Genomic DNA, 18,784 nt, shown 5'->3' with positions numbered 1-18,784 from the left:
ACTGAGAAAGTACACTGCACAGCCCCCCCCCCCCCAATCCCCGTTTACTATTTTAACCAAAGTGCAACAGTAACTTAACCACAATTACATAACTGGGCAAGTCACTGATGAAATCCAGAAGCCAAGTCTCGAGGTTCCAAGGCAAGAAACGTGCACATTAGAAAACTCAACTTCACTCTTGGGGTGGGGAACACATCTACTCTAGTGCAGTAGACACCTTGGGGTCCGTAAAGGCATTGACCATTAGGAGAAGCAACTGTGGGGGAAAAATGGAGTCACTAAATTGGGTGGAAAAGTAGAGGCCACTTGCAAACAGCGAGCCTTGTGAAACATTCAGCAAATATAGTTTCATGGGAGGGGGTTTAGCCAGGCTCATGTAGAGAAATGACTGACAATTATACCAGAAAGATCACGCTGCCTACTCACCGGTTCCTTCCTCCGCAACACTTGCGGTTTCACTGTTGCTGCTGTAGTGGCTCTGCACCTCACTGGCAACCTCGTCATCGTCGCTGGCCTGTGAATCTGCTCCAGCTGTGCCTCGGGCACCTGGGAAAATAAAGTGCAGTGGTAAGTATCAAAGATGGCACCCCAAGGGTTGGGACTCCTTCCATGTAAGTACCAAGTACAAAAATGGAAAGGCCATGCAGGTTGAAGGTTAGCCTTACATAAAGGAATGATGGAAGGGTAGAATGGATTTAAGGCGATTTCTGAAATACATCTGTCCAAAGCATTACGCATCTGCTGCAGCCATTTTAGTAGACAATAGAATGTTCCAGCATCTCTACTCCTACTTCCACACCCTTCCTAGCTATGGTACACAGACAGGGCTATTCCACACAGACCAGTAGGACACCTACCACACCTGCACACAAAGTATGAACACGAGACCCTGCAGACATTTGCAGTGTACCACAACTGCAACTAGCAGGAGAGTTGCTATTTGTGTCACTCGAAAAACCACCCTCTAGCACAATAATTCGGACAAACCCACTTAAAACGGATCACCTTTACTACAGGAAGGGGTCTACCACCACATGGCATGACACAAGCTCTTTGACACCACAGGACTTCGTCCTTCTCAGGTGCTCTGCGCTGCCAACACGCCACATGACGTTCATAAACACCATTAGTGATTGTGTTTACCGTTGGAAAGAATGCTTAGTCACTATAAAAAGTGTGTGTGGGGGGGGGGGGGGGGCGCAAGTCCTGCAAAAACCATATAGGGTCAATGACGAGCACATGAATATATTACTAGCAACAAAGTTATGTACTGTTCCTACACCGAGGAAAGACTAAATACATGATTCAAATAAGAGGATATCTGCGTACAACACCAAAGCAAGCTTCGGAGAAGGAAAACATATGTCCTTAGAGACCGGCATCAACACTCACGATTACACCACTGCTTAATAGGAGTGTTCTGGCTGTGACACAACACTGACACATTAGCATTTAGCTCGACGGCCAGACATCTAAACATTACAAACCGCAAGTAAACACGTCCAAGGGGCAGCTTGTGCAAACAATACCCAGGCCCTGCACATGCTGGGTAACATTACCCGGTCTAAATCTTTAAAAAAAAAAAAACAGATCAAAACTGTGACAATAGGCAGCCCTAAACCTCAACAAATACCATAATGACGTCTTAATGGACTTCATACATAAAGAACCCCTCCAACCACACAGCCCTCACTACGGGCCATTACAGACACGAACGATTCCAGTCCTGAACTTCCCATTTACAAACCACTGATTTCGGAGGTGTTAATCTAATTGGGTATATAAAAGCAAAACAAGCCTACGACATCCAGTATGTTCTATTGTATCACGCAAAAGTCCAGGAAAACACTAGCGTAGTGAACTGGAGGAAGGTGGTCACCATACATGCCATTTTGTGAGCTTGTCAAATTAAAAAAATAAGAAATCGGCATTAACAAGAGAAAATACTTATGCAAACGTTGGCAAATACTGAAGGACGGTTGCCACCTAGTAGTTAAAAGGAAGAAAACAGAAGGGTGGGTGGGGCCCCACAGAGGCGGCAGCTATTTCTGTCCAAGGATGCTAATCCAACGCAAGAATGGAGCCAGCAGGAGCTCGCGCAGCGTCAGCACACGGAACGGGATCCCAAGGCTGACGAGGCCTGACCTGGCGCGCACCGATAGGGCGGGCGGGGCCCAGGCGGGAGACTTTCTTTGGCGCAGGGCCTATAATTACCAGGACCTGGCACTCTGAGAGGAAACTCCACGACCTGCGAGAATACGTCAAGATTACTATCGCCAGAAAGCAAACAAACGCAACAGCTGACACAGGCGGACGACTTCAACTATTAAAAGCCAGAGGAGCCGGTGGAGGCACGAGATGCACTGGCGTGGGGTGGAGGGACGACGTGGATGAAACGCAATGACACGATTTAGCAAAGGGCGTAAGCACCAACGTCGTGAAAATGTCAGTTCAATAAGTGGTTCTAACACCACATGCCTCAAACCAGACCTATGAAATTAGAGGCCGGAGTGTGCACTCCTGCGGGGATGGAGTAAAGCAACAGAAAATGCAACAAACCCTTAGCCAGCCTACTGCGGCGACGGGCGGGTCCATGATCTTGTGTTCAAAGCTCGAAAATAAAAGTGAAAAACCACAAGTTTGAAAAACGTGAACCCCCCCCCCCCCCCCGCAAAATGTGTGTATATATAGACACACACACTACATCGTTAAGTACAAGTAAGGTGCAGTATAGAGCGCAGGTTAGGGCAAGTGAAAAGGTAAGGTTTACCGCCTTAGTTTGCGCTAAATTAAGGTGCTGAGAATGGGGAAGTGTTCACGTATTTCATAGCATTAGCTAAGCGAACAGAATACACTTAGGAGTAAAAGGGTGGGAATAAACGTCAGGAATACAGGATGCGGCAATGGGTGAACTGGTTAAATTAGTGTCGGGTGGTTTTCTTGATTAAAAAGATTCCTATAGGAATCGCCTTGGGGAAAAAAACAATGTAGCTACCGGCATGAAGAGGATAGAATTTTTATCTTAAAAGTAGAAATAAAATGGGTTTAAATGGGCACAAAATGAACACTTAATATTTCGAGATAATTGTATTTTACGTTTCTAACTTCAACGCCACACTTTTTTCACCAAACATACACAACATTAATTTGGTTTGCCGTCACTGTGGGTTAGGGGTAAAGAGGTAAGATTAGGCAATGTATGCACGCACCCTCCCTTCCCAGAGGTCCCAACCAAGCCAAGCAAACATTGTTGGTAACAGCCAACAGCCTACGGTGCCGGGGAAGGAATAGCGTGTAGCCAGATGGCGGGCCATGCATTAGGAAGTGACCAAGATGAGACCATTACCTTTCACCAGACTGGCTTTGGCTGTGACCTGCAGCTGCAGCAGCTCCTGTCTCAGAGACCCTGCGGCCACGGGAGAGCAGGGCAGGCATAAAACAAAGTCAACAAAAACACAACCTTAATAAGTTGATAGCTGAAACTGCGATACCACTCAAAAGAGCAGATTCTGTTGTGCTGACTGATGTTGGCGTAAGTTACAAATGAAGCAAAGGCTAGTAACACTTGTAAGCGTATCTATTAGGACAGACTGAGAACGTATTTCTAGAGGATTTCGCGTTGCCCCTTCAAGAAATTGATGCAGGGCTGCTGGGTTGGAAAGAAAACACCACAAGGAGGGTCTAGTCTGTCTTGATCAGTGCTATCCTCAAGCCATCCATACCAGTACAACGTGTCTGCTGAAACAGACCAACACTTTTTACTTGAACATTAGGAGGAAAACATACAGCACATTAGGTTCTCCTTCACTAAGACGTTGCTTATATTTTGTCGACTCCTAAGGGTTGGGGAGACTATCAAATAAGACTGTAGAGCATGGGTACTCTCAAAAAATGTTCCCAAGGGTCAACAAGCATTTACAATGCAATGGTCTCGGCATTGGTAAAGTTAGAGCTATTGGCATTGCTCATGACATTTTTGTTTCTGTTTTTGTTTTTAAAACATTTAAAGAAACGGCATTGTCATGAGCACTGCCAATAGCTCTAACTTTAACAATGCCAAGACCGTTGCATTGTAAATGCTTGTTCTTTCTGTTACGTTGTTGGAATGGGTGGTTTTCCAACAGTGATGCAGTGGTACTTCCATGCTATGCCTATACTCTATGGCTGCCCTATTCTTATACGTATAGTATGCAACTGCTTTCATCAGAAGTGGCGGCTTTGGTTAACCTAGTGTACTGAAATATTGCAGCTTTGCTGCGTTCAAAGCACCATGGCATTCGTTATGGTCTTTGTAAATTTTATCTCAATAAAAAAAAAATGGTCTTGCAAAATTAGACGTGGAGATATTTAGTGCTTCCATCTTTACAATAAAGGAAGGCATTTGACTATGAACCGCTAAATGTATTCTGAGCTCCAAATATTCAAAAGGTAAATTAATCAGAGAGCTACATATATGCATTATTTTCAAACGTTACTAGCTTTTTCTACATATATTATGCAACGGTTGGGATAAAGACGACGAGGAAAAGATGCACTAAAAAAATACAATCCGAATTTAATTTGGATTCGAGTAGTTACTTTCACAGGATACTTAGCATTACAAAAAATCTCAGAGTATAAAGAATAGTGATATACTGAAGTCCTAAGTCAATGAAGGAATTGTCAAGTTAGCTGGGTTTTGGCAATCCTCTCCTACTCTGCTAAAGGCAGATTTGAAGTCACTGGCCAACGAGAGAACATGTGACCCCATCTCACAGGTTCTAAATGAGCTACACTGGCTTCCACTCCAAAGCAGAATTAAATAGAAGATCTACAGACAGGCAAACGGGGTGATTCACCAGGGAAATCCACCTTATCTGGCTAAAATGTCTTCAGCAGACAAAAGGGTTGTGGAATAAAGAAGCTGCAGCTGAATGGAAACCCAAAATTCAAACCTCTCTGGCACTGAATAAATATAACACAGGAGCTGCAACCAAATCTTTGGAATGGTCTTCTCCTATAAAGAACTCTACCTTTCTTTCGGGAACTGCCAAAGAACAGTGCCGTCTTCATCTGAAATATTTACCATCTCTTAAAGCCTATCTGCTTTATCAGTTCCATTTTTGGCCATTTCGTGGTAAATATATTTCCACTAACTTTTTTACTGTTTTCTTTCAGAATGCCTACTAAAATATTAATACTTCGAGGTGATGCCTTTAAGGTGCAGCTACGCTTTAAAAAATGTTAAATACTTAACATACTTTCGCAAAAAAAAAAAATCGATATGTTCAATTATTTTCAATGAATAACAAAATATAGCAAAATACCTTTGGAAAAATAAGGGAACAAGGTCGATTACAAACCGGTTGATTCTATATGGCAGATGCTACATGGCAGATGTTGAGATTGCTTCCTCGCTCTAGCCAGACTAGTGTTTGCTACATTACCTGGCACTGAAAACAATGCTGATGACATCAGCTCATTTATGACGTTTTAATGCTGGATTTTTTACGAGAATTAATCGGGACAGGCAAAGAGGAAGTTACAAGCTTGTCCTGCAGAAAGCGTGAACACAAGTTTAGCTGGCTTTACAACGACACTTAAAGCTATTTCTTTAATTCAATATTAAAATCGATCGTTGTTTAAAATCAAACGCAAATTAACTTGTATATCCATGTTTTGTAAAAAAAAAAAATTAAAAAAAAAAAAATCAAAAGTTGTGTCTTAGTTCTGACCTAAATAAAATCCCTTCGGACGTTCTAAACAGTCGTTCCACTTACAACAGGTTTACAAAGCTGAATCACAGTGCATTTATACAGCTTCCGAGATCTGTGTCGTGCTAATCCAAGTGGTCCAGTCAATCACCCATGACGCTCGATAAAGGGAAGGCAAGAGAGCCTTGTCATATTGTTAAACGACATCCCGGGCTGGGACTATTTTCAGCGATTGGGATCATACGAAAATTGGGTTCTAACTTTGTTGGAAGCCAGCAGAGGGGCTTTCAGCTGTTTTTCAAGTAAGTGGAAACGGATGCGGTCTCATGACACGAGTTAGGAGAACGTGTTCTGATATACATCTGGAGAAAGCAGCAGAAAACACACCAAAATTCACCATATAATCCAGTGAAGACATGTATAAACGTCTCCACCGGATGCAACGGAGCCTTCTCCACCTTTATTTAAAGGAAATAACTGGGCTGTAGATATCTCCTCACAACAGGACCCTAGTACGACTGTACCAGCTGCACTGGCCACAGTGATGTACTCGAGTTGTAGCTTCAGCAGCGCTGACTTGCCCTCGTGTCACAGAGTGGATCACTTTAGCCCATCCCAGCTTTTGAGCCACAATCGCAATGCTTGCTGAAACTGTAAGCGCAGATGTGCGTAACGTTGCAGACTGAAAAAGCAACAAAGGCTGGAAGCCCCCCTAATGACGAGGAGCCACTGCACAATTATGCTGTAGATGTCCTTAGAAACTGTCTACATACGCCTTGTTGCGATTTTCCAAACTTCAGTGAGATCACTGACGTAACATCTTACTGCAGCCAAATACAAATTCTCCCGGGCAGACGGAAAAGCAGGGGGTGGGGGGACAGGGGCTGACAGAAAATCACGGGATATAGAAGGGGCCTGTCAGACTATACCATAAAAACAAGAGCTTTATATGAGCACCAGTTAGTTACGTTACATAAGGACACATTCGTTTTTGGTAGGCACAGGGAGATTACGTGATTTGCCTAGAATCACACGATGTTGAGCCGACGCCGAGACTAGAACCTTGTTTCCCAGCCCCAAAGTAGTCAGCTCTGGCCGTTAGGCCACATCCTCCCTTGAGACACCCCGTGTTGTGGGTGAAAATCTCATGTGTTCAGAAATGTGACCCGTTTTCTCTAGCACCGAGGCAGACGCCACTTCAATACACTACTAATTTCAGCAGATACCGATACAGAGCCACAGGGTGATAAACAGCTTTGTACGGATCGCAATTCAGGTGGGGAGCTTAAGTAAGGGAATGGGAGGGAGTAACAAGGAGGGCGGAGAGAAGAAAAAACGAAGAGTTGGCGGGGAACACGGAGGGCATGGGGAGGAAAGCAAACGGAGAGGAGCAAGAACAAGGAGTAGAGTGCAATGTGGTGCTAGGGAATATAACCACAGGAGGGTGGAAAAACAGGGGCAAAAGCACAGGAGGGTGAGCGCATCAGAAGGAGTCAGAGAAGCACACAAGCAACAGGGAAGGAGAAGCACGAACACGGCAGTGGAGGCAGCACACGAGGGACACCGATAACAAGTACTGACACTGGAATATGCCGTTCGCCGACAACTTTACATCTTAAAAGAAACAGTGCATTACGTAGTGCACAATTATGAACTCTCGCGGGATTCCTTACAGCGGGTAACTCTCGTCCACTGACGTAAGGCGGACAATGCAGAAATCAGAGTGAGGCGGACGCGTCCCTCGGGCCAGGAGCATGCAAGCCGGCGCAGATTTAAAAAATAAATGTAGCTAAGCCCCGGCACACACAGCATCTGCTGGACAACTTTCGCGCACTTACATAACTTTACATCTTAAAAGAAACAGTGCATTACGTAGTGAGGCGGACGCGTCCTTCGGGGCCAGGAGCATGCAAGCCGGCGCACAGGAACCCCTTGGACGGAATTACAATTTCAACCGGAGCTTTCCTGAAAAACATATTATTTCTCTTGCTTTAATGAACCCGGTGGGATGATAGCAAGAGGAGCGCGTCATTCCGACTGATTTATTAACAGGCCCACCTCACAGAAAAGTAAACAAAGAAGCACACCGAAGCACACCACCGCCTTTCTCCGAGGCCAAGCAGAAATGCCTCGGAGAAACGCAGCCTCGGTTTCGGATTCGGGGGCGTGTTTCTTTTTCTCTCCTCTTGCCATTGGCTGGAGGAGAGAAAAACACGCCCTGCGAAAAGCAACGAAAAAACACGCCCCCCGATCCGAAAAGGACGGGGCTTCAACGGAGTGACTGGACCTCTTCTCCAGTGGCTGGCCAGCATTTAAGAGGCCAGCCAATGGAGAACAGGAGAGAAGAGGGGCGGGTGCAAGCCCCTCTTCTCAAAGTCACTCAAACTCATTAAATCTCGGAGCGAGACTGCGCAAGCGCAGCCGAGACCTAAAAAGGTTAATCTGTGGTGTGACCGAGGGGAGCATTGATGCCAGCAGGGTAGCGGCAGGGGGTGGCTGACGGTGATGGTGTTGGGCACTGTAAGGTGGGTGTAGGGAAGTGAAGCATGGGCATCTAGTGGCTGAATTGCATAATGTGAAGCCAGAAAGCCTGGGATCAATCCCGGCATCCCCACTTTGTGTGATTGTAGGCAATTTCCTCCTTTTTCTTCATTATCATATATAAAAGGAGGAGCTTGAAATACATGACTGACTTTAGGATGTGCACTGTACGAAAAACCTTTTCATGTGTAGGATTTGATAAACTATAATGTTGTCCATGTAGAACAGCCCAGGCCGCCCAAAGAGTGCACATAACAAGTAACTTGCCTCTTAGTTCACTATTGCAATTTTGTCAGTTTGGGTGGAAGGAAGCATGAATGTTTCCTAAATTCATATTTAAAAAAATCTCTTTAAAACAACTACTCAATGTATGGACAATCTGGTGTACTAAGGTGAACTGCATGTTAGTGAAATACTCTTTTTGGAATTTTGAAGAAGCTTTATCATATTTTCATAGGTTTGTAGCAAGATGTCCAAGCTAATTGTTGCAGGAAACCTTAGTTACTTTCTTCCTATAACTGCAACCAACCTAAAAAAAAAAATGCTTGCCGCTTTTTTTTTTGTTGTTAGGGCTGATTCAAGTAAACAGCAGCCCAGTACTGCTGTTGACCAGGGTGCCACGTCTAAAGGTCAGGAGGGCTGCATACGGCCCCCCGGGGCAGTACTTATCAGTGCTGTAATGCTGGACGTGTAAGCTAATGTAGACTGACACACAGTCCATACAAAAGGATTAAAAACTTGGGTGCGAAACAGTGACAAAAGCAGCCCTGTCCCTGAAAAAAGGAGGCTGAAAAAAAGCATCACTTGCTGGTGTAAAATAATTGAGTAGGCATCAACAAGTCACGAGGAGCCCTTTTTATTCAGTCCCAAATTCAGCCAACCGTAGATCACAACCCTGTATACAAATAAATCTTAGCATTCCAGCTTAGTAAAGTGCCTTTGGATAAAAAGACGGACAGTAAAAGGTGTCCAGGAGGATACCGGTCTACTGCCAACTCTACATCCACGTCAGAACAGAGAATAGCTTCACATCGAGGGTAACCAGAACAAATAAGTTAGAAGTAGAGAATACTAACCAGCCTAGATGGAAAGTGAACAAAAAGGAAAAGAGTAAACCCCTGCTCAGCACCCCTTTCTCCGCTCCTAGAGGGGCTTAATTGTTACTAGACTTCAATATTCCAACTTAGAGTGGTTACTACTTTTCAAATGCATTTTTCTCTGATCTTTTTGGAGCAGGACAAAAGTTAATTAATTGCAATTTGGTGAATGAGGGCTGAGAAAGGGCAAACAGATTGTAGCCAGACAAAAATGTAACTAAATATAAGCAGTTAATGATTTCCAGAGATGTGCAGCTCCCAATTCAAGTACGCCTCAATAAAGCGGTGCTGTATGCCAAATAGTACTTCGGATACCACGTCCTGGGGAGCAAGCAGAGCCACCAGCGAAAGAAGACTGCTGTGTTGGTAGCATGTGTTACATCCGCGTCAGCTTTCAAACTCTAGAACAGCCTTGCACATTGATGTACAAAGACCCACTACAAATATGTTAGCAAGGTCAGCACACCCCTTTATATTGGCTGGGAAACTAGGAGTGAACCTGTTCCGAGTGCTTTCAGCTCTCTTAAAGCAGTGTTCATGCTGCAACTTCACTTTCTTCAAACAGCATGCTTCTTGAGCACTATTGTTTAATGATGTCCATCTGACATTGGGCAAATGGACTCTTAATGCACAACAGTGGCTAGATGTAAAGGAAAAAACTGGTCTATAAAGGAAGATGTCACCCTGAGAAAAGGTATCTATACTTACCCACCCTCTTCAATGTTTAATCACCACTTGCATCATTAGCTGAGAAAGAGGGTTTTAAGATTATCTCCTACGCCGACTACATTCAACTGGTTTTTACATGCGCGAGATGAAACGACTTAGGAGACGATATTAGATTCTGGTCTCACAAAGGTATTTAACTGGCTCAATACAAATCAGCTGAAGTGTAACCTGGACAAAGCAGATGAGGTGTTTTTTGGAAAAACCGCTGTGTACAATTGGAGAACATGGTGGCCAGATCGACTGTCCCCTCCCAGCCCAGGAGAAGGCTAAAACCTAGATATTATCATCGAAAATGCACTTACTATGTGCCCACAGGCTCAAGCGCTAGTTGGTTCCCCTTTCGGCACACTTCGTATGTTAAAAGGAATTCTCCAACTGCTGCCTCTGGACAGTAGAAAGACTGGTTCAAGCATTGGTGACATCAAAATTAGACTATGCCAACAGCCTATACCTATGTCTGCCTACCTTCTCCAGCGTCTGCAAGTGGTGCAAAACGCTGCGGCTAGGGCAATTCTAAGGCCCAAGCCCAGAACCCATATGTCATCCATTCTGAAATCCCTGTACTGGTTACGTATGAAGGAAAGGATCAAATTCAAAGCCTTGGTAATCCTTTTTAAGGCACTCCACGGCATTGGTGCGAACTACCTTAACAAATGGGTCAATCGCTACAAGCCAACAAGGACCTTAAGACCCTCAAATGCCGATCTTGTTCATACTCCCAAAATTTGCCTGGCTCGTATGGGAGGCAGATCTTTTGGGTTCCTTGGGGCCAAAGCAGTCTACCGGCCTCACTGAGACCCACAGCTGACCTTTCTACGTTCAGGAAACACCTTAAAACATGGCTTTTCAATAACAAATTCTCATTCATTTAAAAGCATAGCTATTCCAATCTAGTCAAATATGATGTTCCATTTCTTAACATTTGATACAGGCTCCACAGTACCTGGATTAGCACACTCAAAAATGTACTATGAACAACTATTTTTACCTAACACTGTGCAATAAAATACCACTGTTAAGTGTGGGAAATCTATGGAGATTAACAATGCTGCTTCTAAGCACCCAACTTTACTCCTCACTACAAAACGTTAGCTCCAACAATGTATAGATTATTTCAATGCCTAGTTTTGCAGAAGGAACAAAGCAGTCACGCACAAGGGCATCAATCAAGGGACAAAGGTACTGTTTTTAATGAGATTAACAGGAAAATAGGGAAATTGTTACTGGTAGGAAAGATTGACGCACTATGTAACAAATGAGTATAACAGGATCTTAAAATTAAGGAAACCGGCGCTAAAAGATGAATCCTGGCAAGCGTTACATTCAGCTGCTCAGGTGAGGGACTCTTTGGCCTTTTAGAAGGCATAAATAATCCCTTTTTAGTTAATGGAGATGGAGCAAGAATTGAGATAGCCATTCCAGAGATTGAATGGCTGGAACATTATGCAAGTTACATGGCAACCCTCTTCCGGCTTGAAGGCATAGTTGAGGTACTGCCAGGTAATTCTCAGTTAATCAAAAAACCCAATTTAAATTTTGATCTCGGTGAGGTTAACAGGGCAATAATGTAAAGCAAGGGTGGGAAGGCCCCGGGTCCTGACGGCATCCCGGTAAATCTTTTTAAACACAACATCAAATTATGGGGCCCATTATTAACACAAGTAATAAATGCAAGCAGTAGGACCAGACTTTTACCATCATGGTTTGTATCTATATTGGCCCCGATTTTAAAAAAAGGGGGGGGCGGTCCAATCCAGCATGCTATAGGCCCATATTCTTGCTCGACTCCACGGTTAAAGTTATCGGAAGAGTGCTGCTAACTAGATTGCAAGATTGGGCGGAGGATCACTATTATTAGTGATTTACAGTTTGGTTTCCATAAGGGGTTAGGCACTGTGGCGCAAGGTCTGAATTTAAATATATTGTTAGGCAAATATACCAAGGCCAAACGGGGCAGTCTTTTTTTTGTAACTTTAGTCGATTTAACTGCGGCATTCGATTGCGTAATACACAAAAAACTGTGGCAAATTTTAGAAAACATGGGGTGGATACGTCTGTAGTATTGTTTTTAAGGCAGTTATATGCGGGGGCAATAGCAAGGGTCCAAGGGGGGGGGGGGGGGAAGGAATGTTCTGAACACTTGAAGGTGATGAGGAGTGAGGCAGGGGGTGCGTCCTTATACATAAACGATTTAGGAAGAACATTGGAAAAGGAGTGCCAGGACCTACCTTTAATAGGAAAACGCCCAATACCAGCGCTAATGTATGCCGATGACGCAGTCCTAATTGCCCGTACTCCAAGGGGTATTCAGAAACTAGTGTGTAGTTTTGTCAATTTTATGTCAAACTTAGGCTTAAATGTGAATATACCCAAGACCTTTGTGATGAAATGCAGGACTGGAAGCAGAAGTGCAGGCCGCTATTTTTGGGCATGAAACAAATTGATTGCACTGACACCTTTTCCTATCTTGGGATTTTATTCGACAGACGAGGGTCTTGGACCCAGGCGATTAAGGCTAGGAGGTTATTGTTCTCAAAAGCAACGGCTGCCTTAATTAAATTTAGTAGGAAGTTGAAAAAGCGGCCCCAGAGGAACTTCTGCTAATATACAAGGCTAAATGTATTAGCACTGCAACATATGGTGCTGGCATCTGGGGATACGAGGATGTAAAACCCCTGCAACTTGTAGAGAACAGGTTTCTTAGGTATCTGCTGTCGGTTCCCGAGAGTACCTCCACTTTTATCTGCCACTGAATTAGGTATGCCCTATATAACGGATATTTGCAAAATTCAGCCAGTCCTGTTGTGGCACAGGATTTGGACCTCTGAACAGACGTTAAATAGACAGATTTTAGAAGATAGCTGCAGGTTGGATGGGGCGACACACAGATGGCTTGAGTATGTCTGAAATTTTATGTTTAGCCTAGGTTACCCTGAATATTTTTTAGATCCTACAAGTCTTTGCCCAGTACAAAGGAAAGATTTAAAAGCTAGAAGCTTATATCACATGGAAGAAATGAAAAGGAAAAGTGAGATGAATAAAGTAACTGTTCAGGCACACCACCTTACTCGGACCACATTTAAAATCCAACCCTATACAAGGCGCACCCCGGGGGATTTTAATAGATTTCTGCTGATACGTTTTAGATTGGGAATAGTTCATAGACTGATTTCGATCCCGATGCAGAATGATTGGTCAAGAGCGTTGTGCAATTGTCCATGCGATAATGTATCAGTTCAATCAACTATCCATGTTCTATTATTCTGTAAATTTTACTCTTTGTACAGGAAGAGATGGATTCTCCCATTTTTAAGGCAATGTGGTCTAAGACAATGCCACCCTGCTTTACTGTTTTTACAACTATTAGATAAAGATTATATTGCCGAGTTAATTGTAATGTTTTTAAAGAACGTTTTAACCTGCAGAAAATCTATACTTATGTGATTATAATTAGTGAATCATTTACTGTTAATAGCTGTATAAGCAATTTGCTGCGTTTTACTGGTGCTTTAACGACTATGTTTTAATAATCGAATAAAGCTTATTGAAATTGAAAACAAATGAGTCTCCCAAGCTACTTTCGGAACATACTCCTAAACAGCAAGCTTTCCACCATCTCTTGCCACAGTTTGATATTTCCTGCTCTAAGCAAATCCCTTCAGTATGTCTGCAATGTTTAAATTCTAACCAAACTAAAACAAGATGAACCACCACGGGAAATAAGTGGTTAATAATTCATACTACTTTCAAGTTCTATGGACCTGCACCATTAATTTGGGCTATGACCCGATGGGTTTTGCCAGGTAATTACGCCACTAATTTTTCGTGATTTTTCCCTTATCAGCATGGAGCAACTGGCGTCTGCTTTGAAACGAAGCTAAACATATCAGGGCAATATGTTCTTTGGCATGACAATTGCCTGCTCATACATGGGCAAGGAGGCTTCTGGTTTCACACACAAATTATGAGTTTTATACACCAAGGCATTGCAGCTTCAGGCGAGGATAGTGCTTTACATACTGGACTAAGAAGAAACTCAAGGCAATGTGTGGTTTTATACTGAGCCAATGTACACACTGCCATACTAGTGATAAGTGTACCAAGATGGAAGAGTAATGTCCGAGGCCTATGTCTGTACAATAAGTAACCAGCACCTCGGCACAAATCTGCAGTGTCTTGAAGCAATGCCCTGTCAATGAACAGCACCGACTACACATTGGGATTGGGTATCAACATGGGCTAATCGGCATTTGAGTGTATTGAGCCATATTCGAGTACTGCTTTCGGAAAATCTTAACATTTATCACCACAGGGATTGGATGGACTTGGCTGGCATAGCCTTTGGGTCCTGGCATCAAATAGACACTGCAACTTATGCAGCAGAAATACTTGTCTGCAGTACATGCAATATCTTGGTAGCTGGCACATATACAAACCCATTTGTTGCATTGGATTAATATTGCTCCTAGATAGGTTTGTGAACTGCACAGAACTACATGTGTGAACTGATATTTGTAATGTACTGGAGAGCTGAAGGTGATCATCCAGCTCTGGGAACAGGGTACTGTAAAATGAGGAAGTAATATGCTAGGGCAGTACCACTACTCCTCTGGTTTGCCCTAACTAACCAGGAGACATGGCAGATATAACCATGATGGTGAAAGGGTATTCTAAATATGGCACAGGTTAAACGCTAATGTAAGGCAGAAGAGTTCATATCCAACCAAGATAAATGGAAAAAACCTCTAGGGATGTGGACCTCCCAACCCCATCTGTAGGTGACCAGAGGAATTATGTGCACTAATGAGGCTTTACCTAAACTATTCTCCTGTCCATTTAAAAAAGACAAAGGGCTGTTGCAACCAGTTTTTAAGCCAAGCAAATGCATACCATGTACAGCAAATCTTACAAAAGTCATACGAGTTCTGAAATAACACTGCAGAAACTGCTCCTTTTGACTAATGACAAAGCACAGAGCTAGCTTTTTAGGTCTCACATAGGCAAGGCTTGCGCTGTCTCTTCAAGCCATGCTGTATTCAGGATATGGGCATTAAGCAGCACCCATCTTTCTAACTGGCTCCTTTTACTGTCCCTTGTTAATTGCTGCTTTTCTTTGGCTAATATGGTCACTAGTCCTTCCTTTTTAGGTCGAGCATTCGAGACCTCTTGTATATACTTATATGTGTATGTACTTTGTGGGCTCTGGAGATCAGCCCTAGGACTTGCCTGCTACCGCTTAGGGACTTTTTTTCTGTTCAACTGCCTCTATTTAACTGTCTTGATCAAAAACGACCAGTAGAGGTCATTAAAATACCAGAATCACTTTAGCATTCTCTCGATTCCAGTCCATAGAAATGGTCTTCCACGAGCACCCGTAGACAAGATTTTTTTTTTCTTCAAATATTGTATTTGTGATATGACCACCAAAGGCCCCAATTTTATATTAAAAACAGAGCTTTGGACTATACCATTTCCCGCTGAAAGGCAATATTTCTCTCCACGTGTTCCCATACCTGGCGTGTCACGCAGTTTGGTGCTTACTTTCCCTCCATGTTAAAGAACAGTAAATGTTTCAGCACCCAGGCTAATGTGCTGCATAGTTAAATACATATAAGGTCCCAAAGGCGAGACCGATAGCATTGCAAATGCTTGTTTTCTTTTGTAACCTCCCATGAGGACTGCCCCTCTTACACGTGATATTACTCGTCATGTTATTACTATCTGAGCACTTTCGTTTAGGCTTTTTTTAGGTTCAGGAACTCACTGGCGCCCATGCTTGTTCCCTCTCCTCGAAATATTATGAGCCGCTGCTCTTTAAATATTTACTAACACTTGCATATCCCACATTAAATGTGGTAGCAGCGCTGTTTTTTTATTTTGCAATTTTAAAACAGAGAAGCCTTTTTTAAAGGCACCCCATGCAGTGCTTTTGCGTAAAACATGGCAGCCGCACGCCTTTCTTTATGCGAGGCTCACCGTACTCACATTAAAAAAACATACTTTTTTTTTTTTAAGCGATCCAAGCCATGCTTTCATAATACTGTCCCTTTAACTGCGATAGTGTCTTCCCAGCACCTCCTTCCATTGGCCGGTGCCTCGCATTTACATTCTAACGTTAGCGCCCCCGCTGCTTATTGCAGTCATCCTTCCTACGCCCCTGGCCACGCTCCCCCCAGCTTTACATGCCGTTCCCATCACACCTGGGTCATTGCATCAGGTTAGTCCTTCCCACTTATTAAATCTTCCACACAAAGGAAGGTACTGCACCCTAAATACAATTATAAAGGGTGCAGTACCTCATGTGGCTAATTGAGGTCCCTTTACAACTCCACAGGGACTCCTAGTAACAGCCTGTGGTACTGCACCTTTTCCTTGCTTGGTGGATTTTATTACTTATAAAATACTGCTGATATATTGTTTAACAAAAAAATAAAAATCAAACGGACATTAGCGTTTGCAACCCCAATAGATCAAACTTTCACAAAGGCGAGACCTATTGCATTGCAAATGCTTGTTGGATTTTGCGTTTAAACCCTTATCATAAGCAGGCATACGGTATTGGGTCATGTCATCTTATTGCTAATATGAGCCAAGTCTAGGTAGACACGTACTTCTAATGGCAGTGCAGATGCTGTTTTATTTAACATTCAATGCACAAGGAAAACCACAGTGACTGTTAATCTTAGTTTCCATACGTAGGCCATATGGGTTTACAAAGATGCATCTTCGTGCCAAATTTTTTAAAAGTCTATTTTACATTTAGGTATAATCCTTTAGTTGTCATTGTTTTGCCATTTCGCTGTCATTAATGCTAAAGGTCTGTGACTAAACATACCCAACAACAAACTCGAACAATTTAACCTGTATTACTTAGGATCGACAATTTAACCTGTATTACTTAGGATCGACAAAATATTTTCGTGAAAGGTTCATAGATGTTCGGGGGAAATGTCGGGCAACAAACTGACGTATACGCACCACAAAAGCAAACAGCCAGCGTTCAGATTAGAGTACAGCAAAGTGGAAAGGCCACCAAACTCACAAGGTCAGCTCCACCTGTACAGAAACGCAGGTCATCACGGGAGGTGGGGGAGGGGGGACTGTGTACAGGGAGCAGATATTTCCAGCTGCCACGCACAGAATTTTCCCACTAACAGTGCTGCGATAGGGTAACTATGTACTTACTCTTCCAGCCTCCAGGCAATGGCCCTAGCGCCAATATATATATATATATATATATATATATATATATATATATATATATATACACATACACACACACACATACATAATTGTTAAACCCAAAGAAAATTGTATGGAAACTCGCAGCCTTCGAACTGGAGGCACCCGGTAGTTCTACGCCAAGCAGACATGACCTCAACGCTAAAGCACCAGCAAGAGAGCCTTGCTTTCAGGCATTAAAAGACGACTGGTCTTTCTTGCTGCCTTTGCCACAGACCAGTCTGCTTTTTTGGCACATTCTTCTGAGTTTTACTAGATTCCATTAAACTAAACAATTAGGCCTCCATGAGGTTCTTCGCCTTCTTACGGGGTAAGCAGCTGGGAGCAGGATGGGCTAGCCTCCAGGACTCCTAGAGTCGCGGACACCTTAGTCTCCAGTCGTGAAGGTCCCCTTCGACCCTTGCACGCTCCAAGAGCCCGAGTACAACTCCAGAACCTCGCCCACACGGCTGTACCAGTAAAACGCACCTCCACCAGAGCTTCCTAAATAAACCCAGGAACATAATTCCAATCTTAGCCCGCTAGCCACCCACCAATCACATATCCGATACTTCTGATCATTGCGTCGCCACACGCAGCTAAAAGGTACCCGATACCTTCCTTTTCACAGCCTCGTGACAGCTGACTATCCTCCCCTACCCACATCGAACAGACTGTTCCACACTCACCCCGGCCGTTCCGCTTGGCCTGCGGGTGGGTCCGTCTAGGCTTCGGCATTCCCGATATCAGGAGTGCGGAGTTTGCGCTATCCCCCCGCCGCCGCCGCTCCACAAGTTCACTCTCAGCACAGGGATTGGGAAACACGCCGCTAGCTCAGACACCATCTTCTTTCGGCGCCCTCTGAGCTCTACCCGCTCCCGGCCTCCCGCCCGCACTTGCAAAGATCCCTGGAACCTGCAGTCCCGCCTCCGCAAACGCCCCTTTCACGAGGGCACTGCGGGACTATAACTCCCACAGTGCATAGCGCAATTGCACATTTGCTAGCGCCCGACAGCGGTATGGCATTATGGGAAAAGTAGTTTTCCTGTGACGTAGGAAACGTGTTGGTGAAGGGGTTGTGTAGCAATATGAAATACATTTCCCAGGACACATGCACACTCATTGAGCATCCAGGAGGACGTGTTAGTTGGTTGAAACGTTGTGGTAACTGAGCAACAGGGTTCATCCGCACGGAGGAAATAAGAGACAGGTCTTGGGGAAATAAGAGAAAGACTGTTCCTTATTACTATGTAACAACAAGAAACAAGAAACAAAGTTACTGCTGCTTAAGCTGGCGTTGCAGCTAAATACAGGTTGTGCCGTATCTGTGACAATGCAACAGAAACCTGTGGACGTGTTTTTATTTATTTATTTAGTGCATTTTTATAAAGCGCGGACATTACCCAAAGGTGTCAGAGCGCTGTACAATAGAGCTAGTTACGTTACAAGAGAAAAGTGGTACAGAATATAACATTACACATACTAAAAATGAAGGGTACACAA

General features: G+C 43.7%; 1 protein-coding gene across 2 annotated transcripts in view; it reads right to left on the bottom strand.

Moving 5' to 3' along the window:
- Positions 1-18,198, bottom strand: part of IFRD2 (interferon related developmental regulator 2) — an 80,103-nt gene extending 61,905 nt beyond the window's left edge. The window contains exons 1-3 of one of the 2 annotated variants that reach the window (XM_085625090.1): positions 17,971-18,165; positions 3,347-3,406; positions 427-546 (exon numbers count right to left, since the gene is read on the bottom strand). In XM_085625090.1, coding sequence (XP_085481216.1) covers positions 427-546; positions 3,347-3,406; positions 17,971-18,019 — 229 coding nt within the window. In that variant the 5' untranslated portion in view covers positions 18,020-18,165. Of the gene's footprint in view, positions 1-426; positions 547-3,346; positions 3,407-17,970 lie in introns of both variants that reach the window. The other variant, XM_085625091.1, reaches the window with a different exon arrangement.
- Between the last annotated feature and the right edge of the window lie 586 nt (positions 18,199-18,784).

The sequence above is a fragment of the Triturus cristatus genome, chromosome 9 (assembly GCF_964204655.1).
Source record: "Triturus cristatus chromosome 9, aTriCri1.1, whole genome shotgun sequence".
Taxonomy (NCBI): domain Eukaryota; kingdom Metazoa; phylum Chordata; class Amphibia; order Caudata; family Salamandridae; genus Triturus; species Triturus cristatus.
Note: the sequence above shows the minus strand (reverse complement) of the source record. Positions and strands in the feature narration are given on the sequence as shown.